The 18,805-nt window shown below is 35.8% G+C and overlaps 1 protein-coding gene across 1 annotated transcript in view; it reads left to right on the top strand.

Annotated features, from left to right (window-relative positions):
• Positions 1-15,277, top strand: part of PDZD8 (PDZ domain containing 8) — a gene marked incomplete at both ends in the record, with an annotated part of 62,944 nt that extends 47,667 nt beyond the window's left edge. The window contains 2 exons of the mRNA XM_082001923.1: positions 10,612-10,774; positions 13,080-15,277. Of these exons, the coding sequence (XP_081858049.1) occupies positions 10,612-10,774; positions 13,080-15,277 (2,361 nt within the window). The remainder of the gene's footprint in view (positions 1-10,611; positions 10,775-13,079) is intronic.
• Positions 15,278-18,805: the final 3,528 nt, after the last annotated feature.

Below are 18,805 nucleotides of genomic sequence, written 5' to 3'. Positions count from 1 at the left end.
TGATGGCAATATCCATGGCAGTAATCAGATGGTTAATGCTGCTGGGTGCGATAGTTAGAATTGTCAAGCAGTTTCTCTGTGTGGAGAAGAAAACTCTTCACCATGAATATTACTTCCATTATAAAGAACTTTTACCTGATACTCTACCACTTTGAATTTATCACTGTTTTATTACTATTAATTAGGTATTTCCAAGATAAATACAAGTAATTACCAGCTGTTTTAGAGGGTTTACTTTTAATGTGTACACTTGAATGTTTTTCTTTTGTTTGCTTCCATCTCAAAGGTGAACAAAACCCTGGGCTGACATCTCTGTCGTGTGCAAGTATTCGCAGTGCATAAACTCTTATGTTCTCATTAATCTCCTTTATCTGTAATTTGTATTGCAGCAATTCATAACAAATTTATACAAAGAAAACCATTAACTAGGTAAAGTTTTTATTGGTTTGGTGTCACATGTGGTATTATTAATGAACTTTCTCTGTTCTTTTTAATATCCAGTTTCAGTAACTTTTTATTTCAGTATTTGCTATTAGGCTACCTGAAGTTTTTACGAAATATATATAATGACACAGTCATGCTTAAGCAATATTGTAGGAAACATTTTATCTATCAAAGACCTAAATGGTGATGGGGGGGGGGGGCGGGGAGAAATCAATCTCTTCCAGTTTTTCAGGGACAAAGGAAATCATCACAGTTGGGTTTAATAAAGACTAAAAGGATGTCAGTGAGTAAGAGCACTTAAAGAAGAGCTACATTGGTGTTTGTACTAAATTGCTCTCGCTCCACCTAAAACTGAAGGTCTGCATTTTACCTGCTTCTGACACTTTGAAGTTAAATGCAGGTTTTCTGCTGCCTTGTTTGTCTTTAACTTCTCTGTTCAAGTCCTGTAATTGCTGTGTAATACGAATGCCTCAGCAATTCATGATGATTGCAAAACAGTTTGTTTTTTGCATGCCACATAAGCTGTTCCACTGCACAATTGGAGGGTACACTTTTTTAGTAGTAGCTTAGTCAAAGAGCACCTGCAATGTGTCAGAAGTACTGAGGAAAATAAGATGTAGCTCCTTATTTTGTTCAGTAACTAGCCAGTTCTGGATTTTGCTGATGTCTAAACGTTTTTAGTGCTCATCAGGCAGACAAGCAGATGTTTAGTTTGAATGAATTGTCACATTTACTTCAGACAAATAGCACGTGATGGTGAAGTTAGACATGTGTGCACCATTTGCAGTATTGTGGCCTTAATGAATTACTACTTTAAATATTATCTTGGTCCAATATGTAACTCACTTATTATCAACTTATTAACTTTATTAATACATTTTTTTTGCTTTTTTAAGATACCATGTAGAACAGAAAATAATGAGGCCTACTAGCTTGCTATGTAAGATGGCTAGTAAAAAAACCTCAAGAATTTATCCATAAATATGCTTCTTCCTAAAAATAAAAATAAAAAAAAAAAAACAAAAAACAAAAAACCAAAAATAAGAACATGAAAACGGCAACCTTCATCTGAGATAGTTGTGTCTCTCCATGCACAGACCACAATTCACATAGCTGGAAAAATTAACAGCAAAAGGTCTAGCTTCCATTTTTTCACTGTTTTAAGTAATTAAAAATCCGTTGTTCCTAATATTCCACAGAAAGCAAAGCTGGTGACTGATTATTCCAGATCTTGCTAAGAAAGCAGAGGTAGCAAGTCTGTTGCTTATAACCCCGATTTCGCTTTCTGTGACACATTTGCTGTACAGACTTTTTCATTAATAATGCTATTTCATTGTTTAAATAAAGTGTGCCACAATTTTTAATTTATTTTATTAATTGGGGTGGCTGAAAAGTGGCATACCCCTTAAAAACTGCTTCCAGTATAGCTTGGAGAAAATTCTGTAATACCTGAAATGGACAAGACGAGATTAAAACCAGTGGAGAATAGGTGCACACTGCAGTACAGCACTAGAATTCTGCTATACCTGAAATAGCTCAGCAGTACCAACTTACCTGTTCTAAGATTTAGTGCTGTTTCAACATCAAACTCAGAGTGGGCTAATTCATCTTAGTCTGTATTCTGATGTCAAAGTAGTCAGCACAACAGGTTTAAAGTCACAGTTTTAAACCTTTCTATGTTTTAGTCACAGGAGAGCGTAAGAACTGATTACTTCCTGGCCATTTCCAGATGCCAGTAAAATGTAACAAGTCTTTTGAAGGCAAAGGTGTTTCATGTGTGTGTTTTGTGGGGGTTATTGGTTGGTTGCTCTTGGATTTTATTGCTCTTAGCAAAGGGGAAAAGAAATGGGGAGGTGGTGTGTAGGTCATGTGCATCATCTGAGTTGGGAGAACAGTAACCGCAATTGGGGGGGGAAATACCTTTTTCTGGAGCTGACCTTTTCACAACTTAAAGGTCTTTAAAAGGTTCAGTGCAATTAGGACCCCAGTGTTTCTTTCTTAACTTCTCTCTGAATGCCTTATTTTCTAGCATTTGAACTTAAACTGTACCTTTTGAAATGGCTGTGTAATTCCTCTGCCTTAATCAGTGGTTGGAGCTCCCTTTGAGAAGCCCGTGGCAGTCACACTAAACTTGCCGAGATACTCGTGATGATGGATGAACGCCCGAGTCAATCCATTCCATTAGAAGTGGGTAATTTTTTAAAATAAAATTCCCTTCAAGGAAACATGAAGAGTCCACAAGCTAATGGTTTTAGTATTTGTTCAGTGACACCCAAAAAGGCACAAAGGTGTAGCCGGTCCCGTAAAGCTATGTACGGTATGAATGATCCGTAGTGCCATCGGTACCTGATTTGCCAGTTAGTAATTGCTGTTTCAGTTGGTTCTGTATGCTCCAATCTGCAAGCATTTTCGGCTGATATGATATAGAATGCAAAAAAAAAAAAAAAAAAAAAAAGCAGTAATTGCAAAACTGACAATATTGAATAAAACTAAACAAGCTGAAGAATGTATTTTCTGATATTGCAAATATTTGTACTAGAAAAATCATGTGAATATCCATTCTCGAGATGATTTCGAGTGTTGGCTGATTTATTTTATTGACGAAGACTATTTTCAAGACAGAATGCATTGTTCAGAATTTCTTTGGTGTGAAAGGTGATCAACAGAAAAGGTTGACTTTTTTAGTGGATGACAGATTAGGCAAGTGAACGGCTGCCAAGGACAGCTATATGACTACAGTAAAAAGTCTCTAGAGTCATGGGCTTTCAGAGCAAAGTAAGAGCTGCAGTGGAGGAAAGCAGAACACCAGGTAAAGCAAAAAGCAAGTAATTAAAATTGTCTAAAATTGGAAGGATCAGCCTGGTCCAGAAACCCACTGCAAACATGATAGTGAATGTTAGGTAGAGGCAAGGGATGATTTGACTATCAAACTAAGTGGTATAGGATGGATTAAGAAAATGTGGTTGTGCACCTAAATAAATTCCATAGTATCCCTGTGGAGACAGCTTTCTGGTAAAACTTTCATATTTTTATATTCGCTGTAACTCAGTCCTGTTTGCCATGAAGTTTTGTTTCGATTGGTTGTGTCTACTTATGGTGAAAGCTCATTCTGCAGTTATTAGCTTTTCCAAACTTACTCTGGTTCTGCATGGTAAGTTTTTAATTGTTTTATCAAATTTCTTCTTCCAAGCAAAATGGGCTCAGTTGTATACTGTAAAATGAATTGTGCAAGAACAATAATTTGGGACTTCAGGATTTCTGTTTGACAAATGAATTTTTTTCATAAGCACGAGATATTTTCCTTTTAATTTCTTACTTAGAGTTTTATTTAGATTTAAAATTTTTAAATATATTTATAATATATAAATCCAGGTTGGGGGGGGGGAACCACCCACCAAAAATCCCCCCCCTGCCCCGAGACCCTACCCCCTATTCTACTATATCTAGAACAAATACATGCTCATTCAACATGTTTTGGAAGATACTTAAAAAAACTGGGAGTGGGGGGGATTAATCTTAATTAATCAAGATGTTTGTTGAAATTAACTGAATCAATGTAAACCTGGGAATCGGGGAAAATACATGAAAGTTTGCAACCAAATCCGATATTAAAGGTGTATGTTTCTTTGATATGGAGGAAGCATCACATAGCAAGAAATATGTTAATTATTGTTGTAGAAGTCTTGATACAGATTTTTGGAACAGTAACAACTCTAGATTTTAAGATTTAACTTCAATTATGGAAGCAATAAGTCAGGTTTTTATCCAAGCAATCTTAGGAACCACATTTTATGAATGGTTTGAAAAAATTAATCCACAAAAAGGTAAACTAATTTCCAAGTTTGTAAATGTGCTTCCCAATATATGTTGGTTTCTTAAAATAAAGTATTGCTTCTAGCTGTGATGTATACTGATGTTTCAAGTAGCCAGCCTATAATCTTTTGCATTAGATTACCTTCAGACAGTGGTCTGTTATTAATGCCTGTTTTAGTGGAGAGGAAAATAAATATTAAAAAGAGTCAATTTTCTATGTAGACACATGGACAGGAAGCCTGGAGAATAGGTTGGAAAAGGCTTGTGCTACTCTGACCCCACAGTTTTGGGCTTCAAGGCTGTGTCAGAGAGAAGAAAAACATCTACTCCTCTAAAGCATAGATGGAAATCCTCTCAGAACATTAAAAAAAAAAAATTCCTTTTTTTCCTGTGAGTCTAGTGTTACTAAGGAGTGTATTGTGAGATTGGTGATACCTGTTTCCTGTCACTGTCTCCTCGAGCCTGTATAAATAATCTAGCAATCATTTCGCTGTGCAAGTCATATATAATGACTGCATTCAATAATAGGGTTGGAAAAAAGCAATAATGTTGAAGTCCATATTTTAAAGATATTAAAAAAACGTTTTTGGCACATAATACAAATATTTGAGTCTTCAGAATAGGAGGAACTGCTTCCTAGTTTTGTACTTTAATGTTTTGGGGTTGGGGTTTTTTGACATGAAATATTCCTTCCTTTACTCTCAGCATGCAGGGTTGTCTAGGAGAATGTAATACTTTACAGGCATATTCATAGACTTTATCTCTTCTTTTTCCCCAAAACACATTAGACCATACCTTGCAAGAATACCTAAGATATACTTACATACAGAGGTACTGTAGTAACTCTGACAGGTTGGAAAAAAATAAGGTTTTTATCTACAGTACAGCACTGACATGGTGTCAATTTGATACATACAGTGTGTTACATACCACTAATAGAGAATAAGAAATATTTGTAAAAATATTATTCTTTGGTTGATGTAAAGTCAATGAAATAAGACTTGCCTGGCTGATCAAGCTTTTCTTAGCATTTATTCAAAAGAATGTGACATGCTTACTAAATTCTAATAAAGCTTTCCTATGTTAATGCTTACAAATAGTTAAGCAAACATGGAATATTAGTTACAGAGTAAAATTAAGCGTTCAAAAAACAGTTTCCTTTTTAGTTCCTGAAAATAAGTGGTTTGGTTTAAAGCAAAACACTTCTGCTCTAATTATCATGCTGTGTCTTAATTTTGTGACTTTTTATTTTTGTATGTGTCTAATAGTTTCTAAAGTTTAGTTGAATGATGTTGCACTATCAGTAAGAGGTTGCCATACCTGCTTTTCCAGATGTTGCAATCTCCATATTTACAGATGGACACTATTTATTATGTTTTGTCTTAGAAATTCTGGATGGAAGTGCTATATGTAACGTTAACTTACATTGTAGTTATGAGACTACAGTATTACTGATTACATTCTTACCTCTATTCAAAAATAACCTAACTTCTTAGGTACAGTTTTGTAAGCAAAGAGTAAATGAGATGGCATAACATTTGTCTGTTGCCTATGAGAGAGATGTTTATCATCCCTTTGCATTTACAAATTCTTTCAGCTTGATAATTTGATGAAGCGTTTAAAGATGAAAATTACATCCTGTGTTGACACTCATCTAAATAGTTGGTCATTTAAATGGTATGAGCAAGCTTTAAACTTCTGAATGATCACGGTGTAGCTGTGGAGTTCAGTATCGGTATGTTGAAAAAGGTTGGGAAAATTGATTTTTCACTGACATCCAGCATCTGCTAGGCTTTCAGAACAGCAAGGCTGAGGTAAGGAGAGGCTATGAGACACAACATAATTTTCTGCTGCATTGTATTTCCAGAGCATACTTCCAATATTGAATTGAAAGTAGTGGTGGGGTTATGCTCTGCAGTGGCTCATACACTGATGCATATAAATGAACTAAAGCCTGTTCTGTGAAATCAATACATATAGACTTTGTCCTGTAAGTCAGGCATTCATAGCCCCACATCAAAATGTTTTATTAATTTTAAAGTGAATGGACATCTTGTCTTTTTTTTTTAATAATAAAACACTAAGGAAATTACTTCCCACTTTTTCCCAAGGTAGTCATTCCTGTTCTGTTGCATCTTAATCTCAACAAGTATTTCATAAATAGTCTGGGGGGTGCTTACCTTTTTAAAAAAAAGGTACCTTTTTCTATGTTCTATGACACAGTTTAGCTCTAACTCTTTCAATATAAATTACTCTGAATGTGTGCCTGTCACTGACAAGCAAGTAGTATTATCTGCTTTGTCTTGCTCCTGATTTAAGTAACTGCTAAGGTTTGCAGGAACTAGGAAAACAGAGCTATTAATAAGATCAAATTAAAATGCACTTGCTTTAATATGGTATAGCTAGTTGGTTAAAAATTCCCTTTCTCCTAGGCACAACTGTTAATTTTTCTCCCTTGCAGCCAGCTTCCCTGGTAATAAATGTCTTTTCATTATCAGCAATTTTCTTCTAATCTCTGTGTCATTTAGCTGATTTTTGTCCTTCTGATGTTTCGTGTTCCTGTAGATCTTTGGCTCTTCACATATATTATCAAGTTTTAATTTGAGGGAGAGGCAGAAAGGCATAAAGTAGCAGTGCTGGGTATACAAAGATGCTTGGCTTTGTGAGTGTACTTTTTGGCGTGGGGGGTATTTGAGAGGTTGAAAGAATGTTTACCCGCACTGCAGCTAGCGTGAGATACTGGTGGTATTACCATTTGGTGAAACTTGGAGTTGCCAGAAAGAAAAAAAATCAAGGAAACTCTTCATCTGTTTTGGGTTGATAAATAAAACCAGTTTACTTTCAGAAAGCTTGTGACTGTGCCAAAGTTAATAAAAAGATGAGATTAACTTTGCTTGTTATGTTCAAAGGCACTTTTCTTCCAAAAACAGCTTTCCATCAGATACTGCTAGAATACTGGAAGTCTCCTCGCCATCAGAGAGTCATACGTGCTGTAGTCTGCGGTCAGTGTCCCTGCATGGGAGCCAAATGTTCAGAGATACCTAAGTGTCTTTGGTCCCAGCTGTCCCTTGTTTCTTTTATGTGGTCTGGCCCTGGGGGAGGAGGGAAGGGTGAAATGCTGGGAATCACCTCAGAGGTTTCTAGTCTTTTACAGTAGAGAGTATTGTCATTGTTAAGTCATCTGCTATTGAGATCTGCTTGGATTGAAAGGAAGCTCAAGAGGATGAGAGTCTGTATGGACAAACTGTAAGAAAGCTTTCGGTAAATTTTTTTTCCTCTGTACTGTCTAATTATGCCCTTTCCCCATATCTGCTCATCAGCAGTTTGCCATGATTGCAAGTACTAGCAGTGGAACTAGAGTTCATCGCTGCCTGCCTTAGCGCTAGATGTTGCAGTACCAGCTCTTGTTTTCCTTCTGACATTCTTTCAAAAAAGGCTGGTCGGTTTGTGAAGAACGGGACTTTAGAAATCTTACCACTTCTTTGTCTAACACTTTGAATGGATGAGAAAATATCCGACACTGAAAGAAAGTAGATTTGCATGAGGTAAATCCTGTAAAAGTGTTATGATGGCCAGCTTCCGTCAGTAGTTGGATGTTTTTCTGATCTGCTCAAAGACAGATTGCACAAGAGTTACCTCATGTTGCAGCAAACCTACAGCAACGTTTCTTCTGGTGAGATGCAAAACTAACAGACTCTCTGTCTTGGATGAGCCATGACTTTAAAATATCTTGTCTTATTAATTAACTTCAGTTCTGGGCGTTAAGATCCAGAACTAAAGTAAGGTTTCAGAAGAAACTATCATCAAAATGGATGTGCCCGTAAAGGAGTGTAATTAAATGGCCTGAATAACTTAGAGTTAAGAGAAAAATAATCCTGTTTTTGTTTGTTTTTTCTCCACCATTCTGTTTAAGAATCCATTTCTTTCTTGAAATTCTTTGACTAAAGAATTTTATACTTCAGTGGACTAATAAAAATTAGGGCAAGAAAATGGTTATAGTTTGCTTTGTAGTCCTTTCTAACACTCATGTTTGTCAGTGTTCCTTAAGTGGGAGTTTACTTCTGATCTTCATCGTGATAGTCTTGTTATCTGTCCGAACACAAGGATTTGGAAATCTTTTTCCAACCTTAATTGTTTAGAGCAAGACTTTAAAAGGAACCATCATAGGAAAACTGAGATTTGAGTACTTAGACTCTGTGGCAAATCTCAGAAATAATGGTGGTCTTGTTGTTTGATAATAATATGCAGAGCTACATAGCATAAGGGAGTGATTTTTGGAAGGAATATTTGTTGCAGGTTTGTATGCTGCCACAGCGCATTTGTGTTTTTGACAGTTAAAATATTCAACTAGTGTTGTTTGAAATTGGAGTAATTGTTAGTGTTGTTTCATACAGCACATGCAACACTTGTGAGTTGCTAACTTAAAGCCATATTCTATATAAATAAAGGACTAAAGCAGAAGATAGTTCTTTTCTTTAAAAAAAGTTTCTCTTGTCTTCCACAGGTATTTCTAATATTTTTTCTTTGTTTCTTTATTTTTTTTTTTTAAATTTAATTTTGTGTCGGAGTTTTTCTGGTGTAAAGGGGAATGGCCTTAATTAAAACAACAAAAAACCCCCCACCCAAAGCCCTACCGCAGTTGTTTCTGTAGACAGCTATTTACTTGTTCGCATTATAGAAGAACCTTGAATCTTGGAACTGCAATTAAGCTTATATTTGGTCTTGTTATTTTTGCATACATTACTGGGTATTCACAATAGATGTTAGCAAAGTTTGAGAGAAAATATCTTTAAGTGACTGTGGGAAATGCAGAAAATTAGTGACAAAGCTTAGAAAGTTAATACAAGTCTGCTTCTTCAATCTCAATGCTGTTCTTAAGCAAACTGTTTAGTGTAGCATTTTTATTTCTGTAAAGAAGTGAACAACAGTTAAGAAAACCACCAAGATGTGCTATTAAGATTATAGAGTGAATGCCATGCAGCCAAGGAGAGAGTCATGTACTGAAGTAATCCACTTCATGTGTGGGAAGCTGTTGTAAAAAACTAAGCAAACAAACGCATCCTCAGAAGAGGAGGATCAACTCCAGACAGATCAAATACTGACAGTTGAATAGCAACAAAGTAAATGTGGAAGGATGGAGAAGACTGTCTACTTAAACTCAGTAAATTGAAACCAAATAGAAAATTTCCTATGGAGGTTTTCTACAAACAGTGTCTGTCTCTGTTCTTGGGAATCAAAAAAGCAAGTTAAACTTCTGTCCCTGGAGCTGAAACAAACTATGAGTTCCCCTTTCAAAGAGACAGAATATACTTTGGTGCAATGCTAGGAGACAGCCATTTGAAACGGTCCAGAAGGAACGTGCTTTAGGAAAAAAGTAGTATATTTTAAAATTCATTAAGGACAGTCTTTATTGATAAGAAAGTTGCCAAAGGTCTCGGACACTGAGGTGTGTAAACAATTGATCACTACCAGGATATATTCTTCAACAGGGACTTCTAAATTATAAGAGGTCTGTGCATGAGTGTGGGATGAAACTCTATTATACAGATTGCACCTCAGTCTTTTTTTTTTTCTTTTTAAAGAATGAGATATTTGAGATTATTGAGTTAAGTTTTATCTTGTCTTTATCTTACAAGATAAATATGAGGAAAGGGTTCTGAGTCTTTGAAGAAACTTCTTAGGCTATTGTTAATTTAGATTTGTTCTAAATATGCTTTAGCAATCTGTAAGTACGTAATAGTTTTATCACTCCAAACACCTTTTTGTATAGACTACTGAAGAGCTGCTTGTAATGGGTTTTGTAACACAGATGTGGTATATTCAAAGTGATACCTAAATTGATGGTACAGTGCTCCTTTTAATAAAACTTTTTCCCAATAAAATGGATGATGAGGCTGTATTTAGTTGTAGCTTTGTTAGGACTGGGACTTTTTGTGAAGATGAGCCATACATTGCCTTTTCTGCTGATTTGTATTTGCATAGGTTAGCTCAGTGTTGTTATTAATTGTGTATAAACTATTGAGCAGTTCTGTACACATACACCTGTTTTTATTTACATATATATTTTTATTTATTTATTTATTTTGCTGATGATTCCTTGCACTATGCTCTAGTTTTGGGATATTTGGCTCTTCAGAACTGGTGACATTTGGTTCCATCTTTCTCCAAAGGTGTAAACTAGTTTGACAGACAATCTATTATGTGATATTCTGCTTAATGAAGTCAACGGATGGCCTAAAGAATTTTTTTAATTGTATCAGTTGTATAATTTTATTTAAATTATCATTAGTAACTGTGAGTCCTTGCAGTCAGCTTAATCGACATACTCTTAAATTTTAACTACTTCTTCTCTAGGCAGAACTAGTGAAAGGGAATCTGCAAAGTGTTGGGCTCACGCTCCGCCTTGTGCAGTCCAAGGAAGAAGATGCAGGGCATGTTGTCATTGAAACTGTGACTCCAAACTCACCTGCTGCCGCTGCTGATCTACAGAGGGGAGACAGACTGCTAGCAATTGGCAGTGAGTAATACGTCAGCTTTCAAAATAAGTGTTGTCTTGCAAATTGGGAGGACGTGTCTGCATACAGTTCAACTAGACTGTCTTTCTCAACAATTACAGTTATGCCTGGCACTCGTAATAAAAACTAACATTGATGTACTTATGGCCACTTAATTTACCTGATTTGCTTTCTTGCATATTTATTTACTCTTTGCTAGGTGAAAGCCAAAATAAAGTTGAATAAACATTTGAATGTAAGTACATTGTAACTGCTCTAATAGCAATGCTGTGAGGTTCTTTACTTAGTTTCTTCCAGTCATGTTATAAAATGTGCTTAGTTTACAAAGACAACCATAACATTTTGCATCCTAGGCCTGCATACTCAGCCTTGAACCTAAAGGTACTAAGTAGAATATGGAACAAGTAGTATAAACATATTTTTGACTAACAGAATAATTGTCTGAAATCACAGAATGACCCAAGAAGATCTGCTGAGTATTTGATAGTATTTTTATACTTTTAGTATCAGTTTTTGCTAGCTCTGACTTGTAGGAGCCTAAGTATTATTTGGAAATCTCTGAAGTTCCCATATTTGAAGGCTTTGGCTGAGTTGTAACCAGCAGATAAGTGCTGCGTTGAGGCAAAAAGTTACCCTTGATTTTTGCAGGGGAGAGCACTGTGTTTTTTTAATAAAGATTCTGCTGAAATCCCTGGTCATTATGAAGTGTGTTGATACTAGTTTATATTCTACAATTTTAAATTAGACCATCTCTAGATATAGCTTGAATACTTCTGTTTTATATGGACCCTGTCACCAACAGAGAACTAGATCATAATCATAAACTGTTACTGAAAATCATACTGCTTTAAACATGAGAGTTGGCGGGGACCTACAGAATATGGCAGTAGACAGAAGGACAAATAAACCATTAACAAGAACACTGGCTAATCAATTTAGTGGAAGGAGCAGATAGGAACCTGTTTATGATCATTAAGAAATGACGTAATGTTTTCTGTTCTACTGGGTTTTGTGGAACTAAATAAAATGTTATTGACTAGGAATCATAAGTAGCTTAGTTTAAAGTTGTTGGGGTTTGTATACTGTCCAGGGATTTATAAAGGACTAAAAAGAAGTGGGGATATCACTGTATATTAATAACATTTTAGAAATAAGTGTAGGTACGTACCACTGATAAAATAGAATGTAAACTGCAATCGCTCTGGGGGAAAACGGTGAAGGAAATTCTATTAAGGTTATATTGTGAATGTGGAGATTATCTCTTATCGTGTTGTTGGTAGAGAAGGAAATACAGAAAGAACTGCATAATTATGAGCGATAGTGTCACATGCAGGGATATCTGGGATAGCGCACACATTTCTTCTCCAGACATTAATTTTATATTTGATTCTGCTAAGTCATTAAGATACTACAGAAGAGCTAGTGTGGTAAAATACTATGAAGATAGAACTTTATACACTTATGACATGAACTACTTAAACTCCCTGCGCAGTCGCATTAATATTTTAAGTTTTTTAAAAGTATTTACCTGAGAGGTCTTACAGATGAGAGCTTAACCACTACAATGAATTATTGTGGTTAGGCACTATCTAAATCCCCATTGCATTGTTCCAGTGACTTAAAAGGGTTTTGAGTTGCTTTGAACAGGCAATTGATGATTGTACTAGAACAAGGGAAAAGTCATTTTTACATGACCCCCCTGCGTGACTTTATTTGGACTGTGTGCTCATTAACATGTTTTAGCTTGCATCTAATTTGTTGAATCTTACCATAGGCTGGAGATGCTGTCAAATAGCTCTGAAAATTCTGATGAGGAAGATGATTCAGTTTGCTGTTCAGCCACACTGAGAATGTGGCATCATGCCTGTATTTTGTTAACATATTAGAACTATTTTCTTTGTTAGCCTTCTTCTGTTTTAATTATAACTGTATTTAAAGGTACCCATCTCTTTCGAATCCTTTGTTAAACGCCTGCTGCTGAAAAGTCCAGACTTATAATAAAACTGAGGTTAAAAATAGCAGCATGTAAAATCAATGTTACTCTGTAAGATTACAGCATTTAATAACAAACAGAAAACTGGACTATTTATGCTAGTATCTTTTCTAGCTCCTGAAGTGATATATTTGTATGAATAAAATGGAAAGTATCCATCTGTTACATTTCAGTTAAGCTCTTCTGTAATAATTCCTTTGTTAGTGAGCAACGGTATTATTACCACTATTAAAGATATAAACATGTTTGTCCACTATTTTTGGCCATTTAGATTATCATAATTAAAATTTAATAATTTTTGTCTTTTTTAATAGGTGTTAAGATCACATCAACTGTACAAGTGTTGAAGCTTATTAGACAGGCTGGGGACAGAGTCTTAGTCTTTTATGAAAGGCCGGTTGGGTATAATCAGCATGGTTCAGCACTGCAGGATGGATTTGGACAATTAGAAGACACTGCATTCTTGACACAGCCAGAAGATGACCAAGCTAGTTTATCAGCTGATGTTGATAACAGAGATTTTGATTCAGAATTTGAGGACTTAGCTTGTGAATCACCTGACCAAAAAGAAGATCTGCCAACAACTCCGAGTCCCAAACGTTCAGTAGTAATACTTGCTGCTAAGCCACTTGGAACTATATCTCCGATTCTGAATCGAAAACTACATTTAGGAAGTTATCAGACAACATCAAAAATGCAACAGAAAGATGGGGCTAAAGTGGCAACACCCAAAACTATTGACGGTTCAGATGTATCACAGCAATCGGGTAAACAGTCACAAGGATCCACTACTAAGCCTCCTGTGCCACCTAGGCCACAGAGTAAGCCTATTTTGCCTACTAGTGAAACTCAAAATCTGTTAGAAACCGGAGGTGTACCTTCTGAAAAACCAGAGAGGCCACCTCCACCTACAAATAATGGAGATAAATGTACAGAGAAGGTAGTAAAGAATAATGATCAAATAGAAGACGCAATGGTATCAAAAGTAATAACAGCACCAAAACAAGATACATTAAAAGACGGACTTTCAGAAAATGCACGTAATTCTAAAGATAGTGGAGATGATCATCAAACATGGGAATCACCAGAAATCCCTTATAAAATCCGGCAAGGCCGATGGCCAAGGACGAGAACATCTTCCTGTCTATTTGAGGTAGAAGGATACCATAAGTACCTTAATGTTGCACTATGGTGCAGAGACCCTTTCAAAGCGGGTGGTTTTATCTGCTTAGGATATGCAAGCATAAAACTTGAAGAAATTGCTTTAGATTGTATAGCTACATCCTCAATGGAATATATTAGAACATTTAAACTAGATGCTCCTACAGCTAAAGCAGCAGTCACTAGAACAGCATTGCGGAATTTGACAACCCATAAGGGATTCAATGAAAAATTTTGTTATGGTGATGTAACTTTACACTTCAAATATTTAAAAGAAGGTGAAATAGATGATTCAAACTTTCTCCTGGAGAAAGAAAGGGAATCTCACTTGGAAGAAGAAGCTCGTGCACTTCAGAAGGAGGATCCTTACTTGGGACAAATTGTTCTTACAGAGAACAAGCATAACTTTCAAGATACTCAGTTTCAGAATCCAACTTGGTGTGATTACTGCAAAAAGAAAGTATGGACTAAAGCGGCTTCGCAGTGCATGCTCTGTGCTTACGTTTGCCATAAAAAATGTCAGGAAAAATGTCTAACTGAGACACCGTTTTGTGTAGGAGCTGAAAAGCGACTTGATCGAACTGTGGGAGGCTGCAGAGCAGAAGGACAGGAAGCTCCCCAAGCTGCATCCTCTCGTGTTGATTCAGAATCTAAATCTGTTAACAGAACTACAGGCTTGACCAGGCATATCATCAATACAAGTACCCGTTTGTTAAACCTTCGTCAAGTCCCGAAAGCTCGCCTTTCTGAGCAAGGAACAGAGGTGGTAGAACCTTCGCCAAAGCACACCCCAAACACTTCTGATAATGAAAGTAGCGATACTGAAATCAGTGGGCCAAGCAGTCCTTCAAAACGTGCAACAGGTACTGGGATAAAGTTGGTCCGAAAGGAGGGTGGTCTAGATGACAGCGTCTTCATTGCCGTTAAAGAAATTGGACGTGATCTCTACAGAAGTTTACCCACAGAGGAGCGTTTTCAGAAATTAGAATTTATGTTGGATAAGCTGCAGAATGAAATAGATCAGGAGCTGGAAAATAATAATTCACTTGTTAAAGAAGAAAAAGAGACAACCGATGCCAGGAAAAAAGCCTTGATTTCTGCTGCGCTGGCTAAGTCGGGTGAAAGACTGCAGGCCCTCACGCTGCTGATGATCCACTACAGAGCAGGCATTGAGGATATAGAGTCTTTGGAGAACATGTCATTAGAGCGGCAGTCCAAAAGAGTGACTAAAGATTCAGAGGAACCCAATATAGCAGAAGAAATGGATAATGAAGATGTCAGTCTGATGGAGGCTCCAACATTCAACATCATATCAGAAGAACCAGTTGATCCACCTCAATCAGTAGACTGATATTTACCTATTTAGCCTTTGAAGGAGTGGACTAAAAGAATACTTTGCACTTAATTACAAACACACACAAATTAAATTAAAACACTGGTATAATGTACATGTCCTGCTTCTCCACAGTTCTTTGCCTGTGTAAGAGTACAGCTAATAATGGTTCTTCTCCAGCTACAGCACCATCATTTTGTTAAACTGGCTGGTTAAAACTACATTTTGGGGTTTATATTGGAAATTTATTTTTAATAACTTATTTTTATTCTAATTATGTAACTTTACCATTTCACATTAATGTGTGTGATGTCCTTAATGTATTACTTCTCCCCTTCCCCCCCCCCTTTTTTTTTTTTGAGCTAGTGTTTTCAACAGGAAACTGGCAGGATTTTCAAAATATTTAGTTTCCATTGTACAATGAAAAAATTATAAGCTTGTTGCATGCCTAAGCTGATGACTGACACAGAAGTCAGAGGGACCAGGCTTTAAAATGTTGATCACGGTTATTGAACGATTGAACATCTTCTAGGTAGTTGTGTATTTTTTGCCAAACATATCATGAAAGCAAACAAAAGGTCTTTCATTTTGTCTGTTAGTTACTAAAGGTAACATTGCATATCATTTATTTTGCATATTTTTGTTAAATACAAGAACTTTTTGTAGTCTGTAATTAACATAAATTATAGTAATTCAATGCAAAAAAAAAAAATCCTCCTTAGAACTTTGGGCTATTGTATCCTGATTGAATAATACTGGATAACAAAGTACTTACCAGTATCACATAATAATTTAATTGGGAAAATTTTTGAAGTAAGAGACTGGTTACCTTCCAGACAAAATTATATGTTTAAGTGTTGTTGTATTATCTGGTAACCTGATAAAGGAAAATTGTTCTTCACAAGAGTTGGAGGTTTCATTGCATTCTATGAAAAAGCATGTAATGACTGTTCAAGTAATAAAAAAAAAATATGCTGCAGACTTTATCATTTCAGAAAGCTTAAGGTACAAAATACTTTACGAAATAGCTAAATGTGTTCTCTCAACACTTCTGAGTAATCATGTAGTGGTAAGTTGTATACAGCTTCTCAGACAGAAGAGACAGTCTGAGCAGAAGGATCACCTTTTTCAGAAAAATGTCTTATAGTGTATATAACATGTTTTATTTGAGTCAAAATAAGTGAGTCTAGTAGAGGTGAGGAAGAATTTCAGCCAGCAGCTTTTGAAAAGAACTATCTGGTTTTGTGCTATTTGTAAACTGTGGATCTTAGCATCACCTCGCTCAGGCCGTTGTTCTTATTTATTTCATGTAAACATGTCTTTTGTTTCATCTGTGTATGCCGTATAAAATACCTTCTTTATTTTAGGTACTGTGTTAGGTACTGGTATCGTTATCACTGGTAGTAGGAAAAAAAAGAAACACAAAACAAACCTTTGTGGAAATGGAGTTGAATCTGAGATGGTAAAATAGCTCATTTAAGTTTTCAGGCAGTCTGTAATGTATGTCTCCATTAAATTTGCTTCTCAGTTTATTTTGTGATGGGCAAAATTAAGAAGGAATGGTTTTCACAGATGGAAAAGCATACTTGTACTTCTAAACAAAATGGTTACTTCCACTCATGCAACTACTTGCACTTTTTTGTGAGTTCTGGGCAGTTGATAATTATTTAGTTGATGTATGGAAAACACTATCCATGCTAAAATAGGCATGTGACACTTCTGGAATTAAGCTTCAGCAAATAATCGCACAAAAATTAGCTTCCCATATTGACTAAAAATTATTTAACCTATACTTGCTTGAGATGCTTATTAAGACTTTCCCACTCCGTTTTCTCAGCGGCTTACCGTTGGTGGTGATTTGCATTCAATCTCTATCAGTGTTTGCTCTTACAGACTGCTATAGAGGTTTTCAAATATATCCAAGTACTTCATTTAAACCCTGGTACACATGAAGGAGCTGTGAAAACAATGCAAATACCGATTTCAAAAACGCATTCATGGTTTTAAATTGACTTGTGTAATACAGAAAAGCTGGATATAGTTTTCCTCGTATAGTATTGCTAATGATGATTGTAAGAGATAAATTAAACGTAGTGCAATATTTTTAAGTATACTGAATGGAAAAAGGGCAAAATAGTTGTATTTTAGTGATAAGAAGGAAAACATAAATTCCTATCTGGCATTAATTACAATAAACAGTGACTCTTGAGGGGAAAATTGTAATACTACATTCCTGATGTAATCTTTGCTTCATGCTTGACTGTAAATAGCTGAAAATAAAGAATACCACAGAAAACAAGAATATCTTGACTTAATGATATCTGAATAGGTGGCAGCTCCACACATCTGCAGAAGACCTGCCTGATATGATTTTGTTGGCTATTATTTTATCGTGAGAATAAGCTTTAATAAAATAGTTTTGCTAAATTATCAACTTCTTTGCATTGTGTTAATATTTTTTTAAACATTCGTATTGCAGTAGTTTATCATCTAAAGCCACTACTTAAAGGAGAGATCTTTGTGAGAAAACCACACAATTTGCATTAAATAAAACTACTGATTGCTGCATTAATTGGGCTTTTATGCATTCTTTCTAGTTGCATATGCATTTATTTTTTCATTCTACACAGTTTAATAGTAGACACATTTCTGTCAAAATGGTGATTCCGGTTGATTCTTTGTGCACCTAGAGAAGGTTATAAAATGCTAAGGATGTTTGTGGGGTTTTTTAAGACCTCCGAGCACTGCTCAAATGATATTGCCATTGAATTATTGGCGATAGCGTCTACCACCATAGTTACTTTAGGGGAACAAATTGTCCAAGAAAAATTCTTCTGACTTGCACTGTCCTTCAGAAAATGTCAATGGATAACTAAACAGGTCCTTACTTGTTTACTAGCTCATTTTTATCTCCTCAGTTTTTCCTTATAATTCCTTATCCTTGGGTTTTTTCCCCTCAGATTTGAAATAAAATGTGCACGGAAGTTTACAACTACAAGGGAGAACTGTGCTATCTTTTTTACATATGTAGCAGTCGCTATGTTTATGTGACGCACTTGTGAATGCAAGCGATGCATTGGTTAATCAGCTGGTAAGTAATATGTACTGTGGTAATTTAGAATTCTAATGTTGGTATATTAGTTTCAAATATAGTTGGTTAACGATTTGATGATCGAAAGAGTTCATTGAAGTGAAGTAAAATAACTTCTTTTGGAGCGAAATTTCAAGTATCCAAATGATCTACGTTGTTAAAATCTTAACCTAATATAAATAACCATCAAACTGCATGACTGTTACTCAGTGGCAGTTGAAGTACTCGCCCTGTGACAGAATCTTGGCTTATGCTGTATTAGTGTCTGTCTCCACACACCTCGGCTTTGAAGGAAGGACTTCTGTCTGTTACTTATTCAAAAGAACGCAACTGAAAATAATACCACCATAAAACGTGTAAGTGGATTTTTCAAATCAGCCATAGGCCATATTCCACGCCCCTTAAGCCTCTGACGATGTTTTCTCATCAATCTTCACCCTTATTTAAGGAATATA

This window comes from Phaethon aethereus, assembly GCF_964289735.1.
Source record: "Phaethon aethereus genome assembly, chromosome: 7".
In the NCBI taxonomy this organism is placed as follows: Eukaryota; Metazoa; Chordata; class Aves; order Phaethontiformes; family Phaethontidae; genus Phaethon; species Phaethon aethereus.
Note: the sequence above shows the minus strand (reverse complement) of the source record. Positions and strands in the feature narration are given on the sequence as shown.